Raw genomic sequence first — 16,064 nt, 5'->3', positions numbered from 1 at the left:
CAGAAATAGTTCATTGAATACACATTTTTTAATTAAGAAAGATCCTTAACAACGTAAATAGAGCAACAATCAAAAAAGTCATTTGTCCATCCATAATGTATATTAAAATACTTCAAATATTTAAGAAAATCATAATCTCAATACTGATATTTTATGTCACAAAAATTTTTTAATTCTGTAACCAGACTTCTGCCATTATAATTTGTAAATAATACCAAATGTGAGACTCCAATATTTAATTTGTTTTTCTCTTTTCCAAAATAGAATTTACCTAACTATTTGAGAGAAGATTAATTTTATCCAGGTATTTCTTGTAGGTGAAAAAATCTTGCTCAATTCTTCCAATACAATGTCAAAGCTACTTTACCTGATGTATCTCCCAACCTCTTTCTGTTCCTGATAGTATGTGATGAGTTCAATCTTCAACCTCATACTTAAAAGCATATTCAAGCAAAAACAAGAAAACTAGGGAGCTTTCAAATAAAGAAAGTGCTCAGTAATAACGGCTGGCTATTATAGTAAACTGTCACATTCTTATTCCTGTCAACATGGAGGATACCTTTCTTCAATATTCACCACTTCTGAGGAGTCACCAATGTTTTTTACATTTGTATCATTCCCTTCCTGAATCTGTTCCGTCATTTTCTCCCAACATGGTAAAATACCTTCTCCTAGAATAAAAATTAGGAACAATTTAGTTCAAAAAAAGCAGATTAAAGTCTTAAACTTGAAAATTTCACAAGTTACTACGCTAAAAAAATCTTTAGTTAAAAGTAATGTGTGCCAATGATTTTAGAACTCACAAGGATTTCTTTAATATGATAAAAAACTACAAAACCCTAATTGAAACATGACATTCTTCAAAAGGTTAATGCTATGAAAAAAAGGTGTAGGCTTTTCTAAATTAAAAAAGATTAGAGAGTTAACAATTGAATGTAATACATGAACTTGACTGGATCCCAGTTTTTTAAAAAAACACCTTTAAAAGTCATTTTTGAGATAATAGGGGGAACTCAAAAATGGATTTGAATATTAAGGAATTATTGTTAATCTCCCTAGGTATAATAATAGTATTGTAGTTATATATAAGAATGTCCTAATTTTTACTTGATGCATGCTAAAATACTTAAATGATGTTAACATAATGTCTGCATATTACCTGCAAGGAAATAACTTAGCAAATTATAGATACATGTAGATAGAGAAATAGATATAGGTATAGATACAGATATATGTACACACATACAAATGTATATAGACAAAGTAAAATGGCAAAATATTAACTGTTGAATTTAGGTAATGGGTATACTGGTAATCATTGCAGTGGTCTTTCAACTCTTCTGGATGTTTGAAATTTTCCAAAGTAAAAGATTAGGGGAGCGTATTGTTTAAAAAATAAGAAAAAGACATTTGACCTTTCCATACCAAGGAATTGCCGTAAAATAGGAATAAGATATTACGCACAGAGGTGCCCCATTCTAAGTAGTAATAAGTACAGACACCTTTGGTCATATTATTTACATTTTTTTATAACTGACTCAAAAGAATATATTCATAAAAACAACATTAAAATTGAAAATTAAATTTAAATTTAAAATACTAGCAACAACTGTCTTACCACAAAGAACATTAAATATTGATATATTATTGATGACTAACATAATGACAACCATTAAAATTATGGTTATGAAGACTACAGAACATACCATAAGCATTTTCCAGCGTGAGTGGGAAAAGAATACAATTTATTAAGCAATATTCTATGATCACAAAATGTGAAAAAAGGCAGGGGGGGCGGGAGCGACACAGAAATAGAACTTAAAAAAAAAAAAAAAGACCAGAAGAAAATATACCAGAAACGCCATAAGAGCTCCATGAATTCAGACATCAGACACTGAGGGTCAGTTTTCTGGCAGGAACACACAGGGTGCTGGGAATACAGAGGTATAGTGAAAACAAACCAAGTCTCGGGGTTGGAGGTATTTCTTTTATAAGTAATAACTCCCATCAGCAACCTGTTTCTCATATTTCGCATCTTCTATCAAGTGCCCAACCACCACAGCACACATATTCACTCAACCTCAAACTATTTCTAAGCTTTCAAAGAAAAATGTACAGGCAGAACTTTTGTTGCCTCCCTTTTTGAAGACCCCATACTACCATGCAAGGTTTAAAGTCAGCATGAATACTGCAACTGTTCTCAGAAAGTCACAAATTCTATGTCCAGTTCTACATCCAAACCAGGCTCAGTAGCTATGCAGCACGTAGGACCTCACAAAGCAGAAGAGGACAGGAAAACAATGCAGAAAAAACTTTTCTTGTCTTAGGACAACTTGGTAACACTGTCAGTTAAGTACAGAAGAGAGAAATATGTATAAGGAACTCACCTATAGGATGGTTTTGGTTTTCTTCCTTCAAATCATTTTTTTTCACAAGCGCTTCTTGATACTGTGCCTCATAAAACAAATTGGGAGAAGCACCACTTTTTGAAGTTAAGATAAAATCTTGATGAGTAGTCCTACAGAAGTTTTGTTCATTGGCTAAAACGTTGGAAGTGTGCATTTTTTCTTGGGTTTGATTCTGGTAGATACATGAGGATAAGAAGGGTGCGGTTTTCTCCACAGTGGTTGCATTTCCTGGAGATCTGTACTTCTGGCTCTTATCATCAGGAAGTAGAGTTAGACCTTGCAATTAAGAAAATCAACAAACTTGATGACTTTCTTTAACATTTTCTCTCCTGCCTGTTAGTGACCCCTACCACAAAGTTTTCTCCAACGTGATAGCAATATTTTTTCTTCCTTATTAAGAAACTGTTTAACAAAATCATGAAATTTTAAAATTCCAAAGTGACCCTTGCAGAATTTTAATTAAAAGTTTATTTATACTACGATTCATGTGCAGACAGTGTGTACATAGCAGAGCTGCAGCACTGCCTAATTCTGGAAGGCACCATTCATGCTACATCTATCAAAAGCACTGCTGGAGTTGTCAACTCTGCAGACCTATGACAAACACAGTTAGATAGAGCACCAATGCAAATAGTTAACAAATGATCCGAATTGTTCCCTAATGATCAATAACTGCTCTGTGTCACAACATAGAAAAGTCTTCCCTTTAGATTAACATCTTGGTATCCTCAGGTAGTGGAATTATGGGTGACCTTTCTGTTTCGTACTTTTCCGTATAGTTTCTAAATTTCCTGTATTATTTTGTCTGTTTTGTTTCTCAAGTCTCTGCTTTTAAAATAAATAAACAGAGAGAAGATTCCCCTTCTATATCTCTCTCAGATATAATTCTTGGAGGGTAGATGGCAATATTAGCCATCTTGCCTGCTGCACCAGCTCCTCGAAATCCTGCTACTATACCTCTGTTCTCCGAGATTGTCTCAACTAAATTTAAAAGAGAAGACACAATGAGAAGTGTTTCATAAAAGAGCTGGGCCACATATCTCTAATACCTATCTACCTCACCCCCAGCCCATGAATAAAACTGAGATCAAGTAGGGCCTAATTGAATAGTAGGTTTGACCTTGCTTCCTTTTTTATAACAATACTCTCATCTAAATATTTTTGACTAACAGTCATCCTACTTCAGCCTAAAGACGTCTTTGATAAAAGAGCAATATCCCAAAGTAGTAGTTCTCAGCGTCGTTTGTAAACCCCTGGAGGTCTCCAAGACTCTTTCAGGGCATCCACCAGGTCAAAACTATTTTCATAAAATATTTAGGTAGTATTTGCCTTTTTCACTGTACTGAATATACACTGATGGTGCAAAAGCAAAATGGAAACTCCTGGTGTCCTTTCTCAAAAGCAAGACAGCAGGACAGCAGCACCCAACTGTGCTAGCAGTTACAGTATTTACCATCATCATGCACTTGCAGTTTAAAAAAGTTTTGGGCCTGCCTGGTGGCATAGCCATTAAGTTCAAACGTTCTGCTTTGGTGGCCCAGGGTTTGCTAGTTCAGATCCCGGGTGTGGAGCTACGCACCGCTTGGCAAGCCATGCTGTGGCAGGTGTCACACATATAAAGTAGAGGGAAGATGGGCAAGGATGTTAGCTCAAGACTAATCTTCCTCAAAAAAAAAAATTTTTTTTTAACTTTTACTTAAGAATGTCCTAGATAAAGTAACAGAAAGTATTAATTTTTTTAATTAAATCTCAACCCTAGAGTACATGTCTTTTGAACATTCTATAGGACAAAATAAGGAGTATGCATAAATCATTTCTGCTGTAAACCAAGACATGGCTGTGGGGTTTTTGTGGTTTTTTTTGCTGAGGAAGATTTGGCCCTGAGCTAACATCTGTTGCCAATCTTCCTCTTTTTGCTTGAGGAAGACTGTCACTGAAGTAACATCTGTGCCAATCTTCCTTTATTTTATGTGGGACACCACCACAGTGTGGCTTGACAAGTGGTGCTAGTTCCACACCCAGGATCCAAACCTGTGAACCCCGGGCCACCAAAGCAGAGCAGATAAACTTAACCACCACGTCACCGGGCCACCCCCAGCTGTGTAATTTTTTGAATTGTAAGCTTGAGTAGCTACTTCTTCCAAGGAAAATCATTTTTATCTGAAAGAATAAACGACAAATTATGATGATTTAAACCTTGGTACTTGACAGACATTTTCTCAAAAATGAAACAAGTAAGCTAGTCACTTCAAGGAAAACAACTGATGGTATTTCTTGCCAATGACAAAATTTGAACTTTCAAGTAAAAATTTGAATTTTAGAAAACAAGTACACCACCACGAGCTTGACAGCTTTATAATAAGACTTTTATGATGAGAGTTATAGCGATACTAATAGATATAATTTTTTGATATTATATAATGAAATATGTCAATATTTTACAGACCTATGTAACTCAGTAAACCACTATTTTCCAAATAACCAATGCACGATTTTACCAAATCATGCGCAATGAAAGATCCATTCAAAATGTCAAGATAGGGGCTGGCCCCATGGCGGAGTGATGAAGTTCACTCCGCTTCAGCGGCCCAGGGTTTCACCAGTTTGGATCCTGGGCATGGACATGGCACCACTCGTCAGGCCATGCTGAGGCAGTATCCCATATAGCACAACCAGAGGCACTCACAACTAGAATATACAACTACGTACAAAGGGGTTTTGGGGAGAAGGAAAAAGAAAGAAAGAAGATTGGCAACAGATATTAGCACAGGTGCCAATCTTTAAAAAAAAAAAAGCCAAGATATTCCAATACATTTTAATTTAACAGAGTACAAATAGTTCATTGACATGATTTCATATTCCACACTGAGAACAGTAGCTAAGAAATGACGACTTGTTGAGTTTGGGTGCAACATCAAAGAAATAACCACAATTATTTGAAAAGGCTATTAAAATACTCCTCTCTCCTTTTTCCAATTACATATCCATGTGAGGCTGGATTTTTTTCACATACTTCAACCAAAACAACTCAAGAGATTGAATGCAGAAGTAGATATGAGAATCAGCTGAGTTAATTTAAGCCAGAAGTTAAACAGATTTTTAGGGGCCAGCCCCCTGGCCAAGTGGTTAGGTTCTTGCACCCCGCTTCGGCAGCCCAGGGTTTCGCCGGTTCGGATCCTGGGCATGGACATGGCACCGCTCATCAAGCCATGCTGAGGTGGCATCCCACATACACAACTAGAAGGACTCACAACTAAAAATACACAACTATGTACCGGGGGGCTTTGGGGAGAAAAAGGAAAAATAAAAACAAAAACAAAAACAGATTTTTAAAAATATAAAACAATCCTATTCTTCTAATTGTTTAGAAAAGTTTTTCATTAAAAAATGTTATTTGTGATGACACGTAATTGATTATTTTAAATGAATTAGTTTTTCAACTTCTCAGTTTTAATTGCTAATATAAGTAAATATTGAAATCTATAGCCCCCCATATGACAAAAGCTCTTTGAAGTCCTCAATAATTTAAGAGTGTTAAGGGGTCCTGAGACCAAACAGTGTGAAACCACTGCCCTCAAGAGACATAACTGAATGGGGCTAGTTCTTATATTAATAACTTTGAAATATGCTTCCCTATTGCTCTATCATAGTGCTATTTCTACCCTAAAAAGTATCACAGGCTGTTATTTAAGTAATCTTGATTATTCTTTTTATGTATTCCATAAAGGAACCCTGAACCATTCAACTATTTCAAGATGCACACCACATTGTCTACATTCCCTAAGATGAACATCCAAATTCTCTACACCATTCTTCATTTGCTACATTTCTCATCACCACCACCACCACCACTCCCCAGTCCCACCCAGCCACATTCTGCACGCTCATTTGCCAACGTCTTTTCTTCTTTGTACTCTCAATGCCCAGAGCAACCTGTGAACAACAGGCACTTTCCTGAATCAATAAAGTGTATCTCCTAAAATGTAGCACCAAAAAGCAAACATACTGGTCCAGATCACTGTTTTTCAAACTGTGGGACACAACCCGTTAGTAATTTTATCATGAGATGCAACACACAGGTTATGACTGGCATTTTTTTTTTAACGACATAGAACAGAATAAACAAAATAGAAAATATCCTTACTACATGCCAGGCATACCAATAAGGGCTGATTTACGAAACTTTGAAATTAAGAGTCATGATTTAAAATGTTTCTGTTACTATGCAGTATGGTCTTTTTTTTTTTTAAAGAGTTTATTTTTCCAGTACATAGTCATATATTTTCTTTTTTCCTTTTTTTTAGTTGTGGCTCCTTCTGGTTGTGGCATGTGGGACGCCACCCCAGTATGGCCTGATGAGGGGTGCCATGTCCGCACCCAGGATCCGAACCGGCAAAACCCTGGGCCACCGAAGCGGAGTGCGTGAACTTAACCACTCGGCCATGGGGCCGGCCCCCTGCTAGGTCTTTTTAAAATCGTATTTTATAAATAAATGTAAATGTCTTTCAGCAGGGCACAAATGCTCCAGAATGGCACAGCTCCCACTTGTCCCAAATATACTACAACACCACTATTTCAGTTATGTGCCTAGCCCTTAAACAAATTGGAGTTTGCACCCTATGATAAAGAAATGGTAGAAATAACCTGTCAAACAACTAAAGGTAAGAAATGTAAGTGACCGTCTATCACTGTGCTAACTGAAGACCCTATGTAAGCAAAAAAATACCTGGGAGTGTATGCTGCCCAGACACCGCGGTAAGCAGCCTCTCTTGTTCTTCCATGAGTCTTTGTAGCTGCTCTAACTGTTGCCTCTTCAGTTGTTCCTGCTTCTTCTGTTGTACTTCTTTCAGCTTTTCAAACATAAAATAACTTTATTAAACCAACTTTACACTTCTTTATGGAGCTTTCCTCCTTACATTTATCTGAATGCCTCTGATCTCCCTTCTCATATCTTCCCTAATAAAGAGTTTCAAAGAGGGATCCCTAAGTAACTAAATCTGCCACCAAAACTCTAAAATCCAATTTTTTATGAAGGAGACCATATTGACAATCTCAACTAAGAAACAGAAAAAGTCATATGACGTCTGTGATTCTTAAAATAGTAATAAGTATCAGTACTTAAAATAAGTATCAGTACATTTATGATCAACTTGTCCCCCCTAATATTTGATCAACCATTTCTAATTTAGTTCTTACCAAATGAGGTAGAAATTTAAAGATATCGTTATTTTAAGTTTTATATTTATGACTTACATATTACACATTTCATATTAGTCAAAAGGCAAAATCTGGTATTCTGAGGATTTCACAGTAAAGGGGAAGAAAAAGAGAACCTGAAACAGATTACTTTTCATCATAAACAGAAACCTGCAATAACACAAAGACATATTTAGGCCAAATCCTGTTATACCTGCTCAAGCTTTTTGAAAAGCGGGTCTTTGTAAGCCACTTCTTTGAATTCACTCGCAAGATCTGACATAGCGTCATTTTTGTGATCTCCCCAGTGTCCAGGAGCATCCTGACATGCCGCTATTGGAAGTTCCTCTTTAGTTAAAGGAAAGACTGTAAGTGCTTCAGATTTATCAGGTTGTAGTTTGTAAGGGCTGTTACACTCCAATCTCTGTTCTTCACGAAGTGAATCTTCTTCACTTATAAAACTGAAACTATTTGAAAAACGCGTGGCTTTAACCGGAAAGCTGGTAGAAATGTTCACATTTGCTCGATTCTCTTCGTCTGCTTCCAAAATAGAAAATCCACGATTTAATATGACCCCAGCCCGAGAAGGATTGGTCATCCACTGAGTCAAGAAGTTCTGCCCACTATTTAACTCTGAAGAGGTTGGCATCAGGAACATTTTAGTCCAATGATACTACTGTATTTAAATAACGTAAAAGCTAGAAGAGCTAATAATTTCCAACACCTGTAGAAGAAGACAGCCAACAAAAAGTGTTAGTTAAAGCTGTTCCACCCAAACCTCGACCCAGCACAAACATCTACTGAATATTTTACATACAAAAGACTTTAACTAGCAAAGCAATTGGGTATTAAGCTAAATGTCTTTTTTACAGTCTTAAAAATATCCAAATCGAGTGGATCAAAACCCTAAATTCCTTTCTGATCTCATCAGTCAATTGCTGATGACTTTATATAAGTGCTAGATCAGCTGACCTAAAATGATGGGAGCAAAATCACCTTCTGAACTATTTGATTATCAAATGAAAAACAAGCCACCATCAATAGCAAATATTCCCCATATTAATCGCTCTCATGCTTCTGGCCCTAGTCCAACACTGCTTCTTGGCCCAACTGGGGAGCCTGTGTTCTCCCTAGTTCCAGAACAAAAGACACCACCACCCCACGGCTTTAACTGGCAGTTTCCTGCTGACCCTTCCTCCCTCATCTTCCTTCTAACTCCCTGCACATCAGGCAGTCTCTCATCTGCACTACTAGAAGTCTCTGACATCACTATTTTGGCATTCATCTCACTACTAGTGGTATTTTGCTCTTGTGTTCATAATCTACCAAGTTGTGAGTTCTTTGAAGATACCTGTATATTCACCATTGCCTAAGACCATTAATTCCTGGCAGATACGAAAAACTTGATAAATATTTTCTAAAATTAAGTTAAAATTAGGGACTGGCCCCGTGGCCAAGTGGTTGGGTTCTCACGCTCCACTTCGGCGGCCCAGGGTCTCACCGGTTCAGATCCTGGGCACAGACATGGCACTGCTCATCAGGCCATGCTGGAGCAACATCCTACATGCCACAACTAGAAGGACCCACAACTAAAAATATACAACTATATACAGGGGGGGCTTTGGGGAGAAAAAGGAAAAATAAAATCTTTAAAAAAAAATTAAGTTAAAATTAAATCAGAGCTAAGTTTATATTACTAAAAATAAATTCAGTATTATAAAGTATTATTTGTGTCCATTCAATCTTCAACAATAAACATTACATTGGTTCATTACATATGACAGCTACTCTGTATGAATCATACTCTAAAATAACCAAACTCCTAGTATAACTCTGTCAAGGTGCAATCGATAAATGGGACATCACAAAGATAAGCTCTTTCTCCTTTGTATGTCTGATTTTACTCAACTAACATTTATTGCGTTCTTACTTGTGCCAAATACTATTTTAGGCACTGGGTATACAGCAGTTAATAAGTCAGAGTGTAGTGGGGAAAATTCACACACACAAGTAAATTATACAATACGTTAAATAGCAATAAGTGCTAAGGAGAAAAAAGCCACGTCGGGGATAGAGATTGCCAGTTTAGACAGGGTGGACAGAGTGGCTTCATTTAAAGGATAAAACTAAGGACCTGGTGGAGGAGAAGGAGCAAGTGGTGCAGCTACAAGGGGCAAAGCAAGACCCAGCCGACCAGACCTCACTACCTTCATCTGCAGGATGCCCCCCACCAATGCCCCATTCCTCCAGAAACCCACCAGTTCTCATGGTCCCATCACCACTATCTACTTTGAATTCTCAGGATTAATCTCTTCATGTGATTAAATCTATTTACATCGGTCACCATAAGAAGGCTCTGGCTCCCAAGCCATCCTTCATCTCTTATACTCGAATCTCCATGCACAGGCCTTATTCTGTCTCCATCTCCCAAGCATCCCCAATGTCAAAACACTGTCCATCACCAGTAAAATCTCCTATTATCCTTAACCTCTTCTCTCATCTTCCTGAGAACACTTCTTCCCATGGAGCTCATGCCCCTGAACCACTGGGCCTGAAAGCAGAATAAGTATTTTCCTTATTGTTCTTTTTTGCTTCCAGACTATTCTCCCTTCCTCCACCATAAAAAGCACACAATTTTGAAATTCATATGATCAGACTATATAACCTACTCCTCCTCCTTTACTGTCTACCAAACCTCCAAAGGTCACTAGGATCTTCCTCTCATTCCTTAAAATTTGCTGGCTGAGCAACTAGAAGAACACAGTTGCCATTAAGTGAAATGGGGAAAACGGGGGCTGAAACAGGTTTGGGGGAGTGAGAGATCAAAAGCTGAATGTAGGACATTTTAAGATGTCTGTCAGACATCCCAGTAGAGACATCACGTAGGCAGCTGTACATACAAGAATGTAATTCGTGGATGAGGCCTAGGCTGTGAAGAATAAATGTGGGTATCCTTAGCATATAGATGGTATTTAAAGCCTTGAAACTGGATGAGATCACTAAAGGACGGAGGGTAGACCAAAAAAGAGAAGATGTAAAAAGTGTAGTGCCCTTGAAGCCAAATGAAGAAAGTGTTTTAAGGAAGAAAGGGTTGTGTTAAATGCTGTTAATAGACAAAGGGTGAGGAGGACTGAGGACTGACCTTGGAATTCAGCAAAGCAAACGTCATAATTTCAATGAGAGCAGCTGGGGGCAGGGGGGTGGGGTTGCAAAAGCTTGAATGAAGGGGACACATGAAAGAATAAGAAATTGGAGACAGTGAGTACAGCTAACTCTTTCCAGGAGTGCTGTTATAAAGGGAAGGAAATAAATAGAACAATAGCTGCACAGGGAAGCAGGGTGAAGAGGGGTTGTTTTTTTAACTCAGGAAAAATGGCGGCCAGCCCCATGGCCTAGTGGTTGAGTTTGGCACATTCCACTTCAGTTGCCCTAGTTCATGGGTTTGGATCCTGGGTGTGGACCTACACCATTCATTAGCCATGCTGTGGCAGTACCAGAAGAGGACTTAGCTCAGGGTGAATCTTCCTCAGCAAAAAAAAAAAAAGACAGGAAAAATAAAAGCAGGTTTCCAGGCCGATGAGGTCGTGGAGAGAGGAGAGAACTGTTATAGCCACATCTTTGAGAGGAGAGACAAGAGATCTAGTACCTAAGTGGAATGACAGTTCACATCATTTTTCAGACAAAATTCTAACTTTATCAACGTAATACAGCAAAATATATATAAGCAAAGTGAAATGAAAAATGGCAATTTGGAAGCCAACAAACATGTATTTAGCTGCATACCTAGTATCCAAAAAACAAACACACAAAAGATATAAACAAAAAAGAAATACAGATGCTCAAACATTAAAATATGCTCATCCTCATCCAACTGAACAGAAATTAAAACAGTAATGACGTACCATTTTTCACACATTGGGTTGGCAAAGACTAAACTTGATAACACCCAATGTGGAAGAAGAACTCTTTCATAAAGTGTTACTTGGAAATGTAAACTGGTACAACCTTTTGGGAGGCAATTTGACAACTATCCAAACTGTAAATACACAAAAATTTTGACTCAGCAATTCCCCATCTAGGCATTTTGTGCTTTATTGGCACACATTTACATTTGCAATAAACTGAAATTAACTTAAATGTCTGGTAACAGGGGACCAGGTAATTATGGTATTCATGCAACTGTTAAAGAGAGCAAGTAAGCTGGTTAGGTGCTGATATGGAAGTAGTGAATATATTCAAGATACACTGTTCACCGACAAAGGGGAAGTGCAGAGCAGTGTACAACAGATGAGAAAGACAAAAAACAGAATTACTTAGACTTGTGCTGTCCGACATGGTAGCTACTAGTCACATACGGCTATCGAGTACTTGAAACGTGGCCAATGTGACTGAAGAACCGAAAGACAGATGGTGTCATTTTATTATGTCAAAAATCTGGATTTAATCAAATTTTAAAACAAAAGACTGCTGTTTCCCTTGTTGCTTCATTCCACCGTATGACATACACTGAACATAGTTGTGCTCCGTTTTCTGAAGCAGAACTCTGGAATAGCGTTGTGAACAGCTGTTAACATCACTCAGTGTGTACGTGCAACACTATGAGGCACCAGTTTATAGAAGTGCTCAAAGAAACAGATGGCAGTAACAATAACGTCGTTTTTGCCGCCGTGCCCGGGGTGAGCTGCCAAAGACTTCTCCAAAGGCTTAGGAAGCGCCTACTGTACTGGGCACTGTAACCCTGGGCACTGCAACCCGAGGCTTCCTGGAACAGAAGGAACACCTGCAAACGCTTCAATAACCAGACCCAAACGCAGCGTCCCGTCCTCTCAGTGAGGTCACACGTGGAGGCCCACAGCTACCCAGGCATTTAAAACCCGCTGCCGAGGCACCCTCACGCACGAGCGACGCTGGGCCGAAGTCCACGCCAACACGCCCTGCACCATTTCCATTTAACACGAAATTCAAGAATAGGCAAAGCCAACAGTAGGAGCAGAGGCCAGGATCGCGGTCATCTGGGAAGCTGGGGTGGTACCACGGAAGGCGAAGCGGCTGCCTTCAGGGTGACGCGAGCTGTTCCTCGTCTGGGTGGCGATGACACTGCTGTGTACATTTGCACTGTACGTTTAAGGTTAGGGCACTTTACTGGAAATTACTGAATAGTTTTTTTTTGAGGAAGCCTGGCCCTGAGCTAACATCCGTGCCCATGTTCCTCTACTTTATATGTGGGACACCTACCACAGCATGGCGGGCCAAGCGATGCCATGTCCGCGCCTGGGATCCGAACCAGCGAACCCCGGGCCGCCATAGCGGAACGTGCACACTTAACCGCCGGGCCACCAGCCGGCCCCTGAATAGTTTTTAACCATCCGTTCTGGGGAGGTTAAGTTCCGCGCTCTGCTTCAGCCGCCGGGATTCCCAGTTTGGCCCCCAGGCGCCGACCTACACCACTCGTCCGTCGTCGTGCTGAGGCGGCGTTCCACACTCGAAACAGAGGAAGACGGCATAGATGTTAGCTCACTGACCATCTTGCCCAGCAACAAAAAGAAAAAATATCTGTTCTAAGCAAATCAACTCTATTTTTGAGTCGGAGGTCTATCTATAAAGGTAACAACTTTTCATCAAAATCAACCAAGTAACCTTGGTTAAATTTAAATGACCTTAGCAGGAATCTTGAAATTCAAATTCAGAAAGCAGAGACAAGCTACAAGGTCACTTTGTAACATCACAAACTAGAAGAGCTCCCTCCTAGATCTTCAAGCGCAAGCAGCCGCCGTGACGCGGCCCCCAGACATCTGCACCCTCCCCACTGAGAACACACCTCTATTCCCCCGTTTCCTAGGATCCTGAAACCACGTTCACCGGCGGCGTGAAGTACAAGAACAGTTCCACTCCCATCCGCTCCTTCCGATCGCCGCTAAGGCCTCGGTAAGCGCGGCCGCACGGCACAAGGCCTACGCGCCGGAGCCCGGCCCGCACACCGAGGCCGGCAGCCCGCCAGGAGCGCCGCCGAAACGCTCTCTGAAGCACCTTGCCGGGAAACGATAAACTCTCCGCGTCCCGAGCGGAAACGTGGACGCGACAGTGAACGCAGACCACCGTCGGACCGCGGAGAGCGGCCCGCTAGTCTGGGAGGCGACTTACCAGCCCGCCCAACGCGCCTTCTTCAAATCCACGGACGCCCCGCGGCGAGGGTTACAGGACGGCACGCGCGGAGGCGGGCCCCCGCGGACCGAGGCACCCGCGCTGCGCGCTCCTCCGCAGCAGCCGCCCACGGCCCAAACCGCCTGCCGCCCGCGGGCCGCGCCGACCCGGGCGGACGCCAGCTGGAGTCCGCCACCGCGCGAGGGTCTGTCCGCGCACCGCCCGCCCTCCTGGGTGCCGGGCAGGCAACACACCAGCTCCTCCGCTCCTTTCGCCCACGAATCACCGCTCGGCTGTCCCCCAGCCTCTCAAGCCACTCTGACCCGGACCGGAGGCGCGGCTACAATTACGAACGAGCCGCCACAATCGTCGCCTCCGCCTGGAGCCCCGCCCCGGCCCCGCCCCCGGCCGAGGGCCCCTGGGAAGTGTAGTTCCCACCGGCCCCCCTCTGCGCTTGCGCGCGGTGCCGCCGGGCGCGTGCAAACTACCGCTCCCAGCGACGACCCAGAGCCGACGTTACCCGAGGCTTCGCCGCAAGGCGCCTTCTGCCTGGGCGGCGGGACGGGAGGGAAAAACCGCGCCGAGGGTGCGCTTCCGGGGTAGACCGCGTCGTCCCCCTCCCACCTGGACACCTAAGGGTGGCGCCTGCGCGAGAAGCGAACCTCCGAGTTCCCCGGACGGGAGGCGACAGCGTCAGCTAACAGCCCGGAGACCGACGCTTTTAGAGGGCATGGGGGCAGGGGCATTTTGCTGACGCTGTCTGTCTGGGTGTTATTTGTTTTTTGTCTTTGTTTTCTGCCTTGGCTGGGTGTGACTTAGTAAAGGGAAAAAAACGGCAGTCTGCCACACTCTATCCTAAGGCAAAGGTAACCATGCGAGAACTCGGTCCAAAAATAGTCATCGCTCACCTTTTCTCGTAAGTTAATGCGTGGTTGGGCAATCTGTGTCCATTGGATATTAAAATTGTTTACTTTGAACACAGGAAGTGCAAAATTCAAAAAATGTTTTCTTAATTGCAGACATGGCGCTGCGAGTTACCGTAGTGTACATACCCGGGCTTAGTTTCTATACAAGTAACGGAAAGCCACGTAAAATTTTTAAAGAAATCAAATGAAGTGCCATTTATAACAACCAATATAATAGCTGAAGCAAACTACCACTGGTTAAAGATAATTAAAAAACACTTTCCGAGAAATCCGGTCCCTCCTCCCCCCAAATTGTTTTACTTTCTTCAAAAATTGTCCTTTACTAAATCAAGGGTTTCGTTTTGTCTCTTCTTTTAAAAATTTCGTTATGGATGAGGAAACCAGAGCCCAAGACTTCAAAGATCACACAACTTATTTCAGATGCTTTGCAAAGACCCAAATGCTCATCTTCATTTATTATAGTCCTTTGGCTTGAAAGCATGCCCAAAAGTCTAATAATTTTTCTTAAAATGTTGCATATCTTTTAAGAGTCACAATACCCTCTCCTTTTTGTGCCTATGTTCTATTGCTATATTTTTATTCTAATGTATTATGTAGTACCACATGTTGGTTGATTGAATAAATGGGTCTTTTACCACACTGAAGTTTTAAGTGGATGTTAAATTAAGGTTCTATGTTCACCTCTAGCCCAGGTAATTCTCAAAACAGCCCACTAAGCTTGAAGGGTCCTCAAAATCCATTACAAGGCCGAAGGAGTAGAGGGAAGGAACTTCCGACTTCTAGTCTGCCAGACAATGAAAGATTCAACCTCATCAGTTGCTCCTATCCTTGTTGCATCTTCCAAGTATTGCTGTAGAGAAAAATTAGACTAAGAGCTCCCATACAGGGGTTTTAACCACAAATTATCCATTCTGATGCAATCCTTTATGCCATCAGAGAAGGCAGGAGGGCACCGTAATGTAATAGTTAAGAGCCTATGCTTTAGAGTCAGGCAGGCCTGAGATCAAAGGCTATCTTGACAACTTACAAAGAGCTTTGTAGTCTTCGGCACTTGACCTCTCAGAAACTCAGTCTTCTCATCTGCAAAACGGGGATGATAATAATACCTACCACATTGGATTGTCAAGAAGGTTAAATTAAAAATATGTATATAAACTTAGCAATCACCTACCATGTAGTAAAAATTTAATGAGCAGGAGATGCTTTCAGTATTTTTTTAACCACTTTATTGAGGTATGATTGACATACAGAAAGCTATACATATAATGTATATAACCTGATAAGTTTGAAGATAAGTATTCACCTATGAAACTGTCACCACAATCTATACCATAAACATATCTATCAAAGTGCTTTCATCTTTATCATGACTTTATAATTTGACTTCAATAGC

At 41.0% G+C, this 16,064-nt stretch overlaps 1 protein-coding gene across 5 annotated transcripts in view; it reads right to left on the bottom strand.

Annotated features, from left to right (window-relative positions):
* CENPJ (centromere protein J) overlaps positions 1-14,110 on the bottom strand; it is a 54,208-nt gene extending 40,098 nt beyond the window's left edge. For 3 of the 5 annotated variants that reach the window (XM_046664935.1, XM_046664939.1, XM_046664940.1), the window contains exons 1-5: positions 13,746-14,110; positions 7,819-8,328; positions 7,135-7,258; positions 2,388-2,684; positions 560-671 (exon numbers count right to left, since the gene is read on the bottom strand). In XM_046664935.1, coding sequence (XP_046520891.1) covers positions 560-671; positions 2,388-2,684; positions 7,135-7,258; positions 7,819-8,262 — 977 coding nt within the window. In that variant the 5' untranslated portion in view covers positions 8,263-8,328; positions 13,746-14,110. The remainder of the gene's footprint in view (positions 1-559; positions 672-2,387; positions 2,685-7,134; positions 7,259-7,818; positions 8,329-13,745) is intronic. The other 2 variants (XM_046664938.1, XM_046664936.1) reach the window with 2 other exon arrangements.
* Between the last annotated feature and the right edge of the window lie 1,954 nt (positions 14,111-16,064).

This window comes from Equus quagga, chromosome 6 (genome assembly GCF_021613505.1).
Source record: "Equus quagga isolate Etosha38 chromosome 6, UCLA_HA_Equagga_1.0, whole genome shotgun sequence".
Taxonomy (NCBI): Eukaryota; Metazoa; Chordata; class Mammalia; order Perissodactyla; family Equidae; genus Equus; species Equus quagga.
This window is presented reverse-complemented; position numbering and strand designations above follow the sequence as displayed.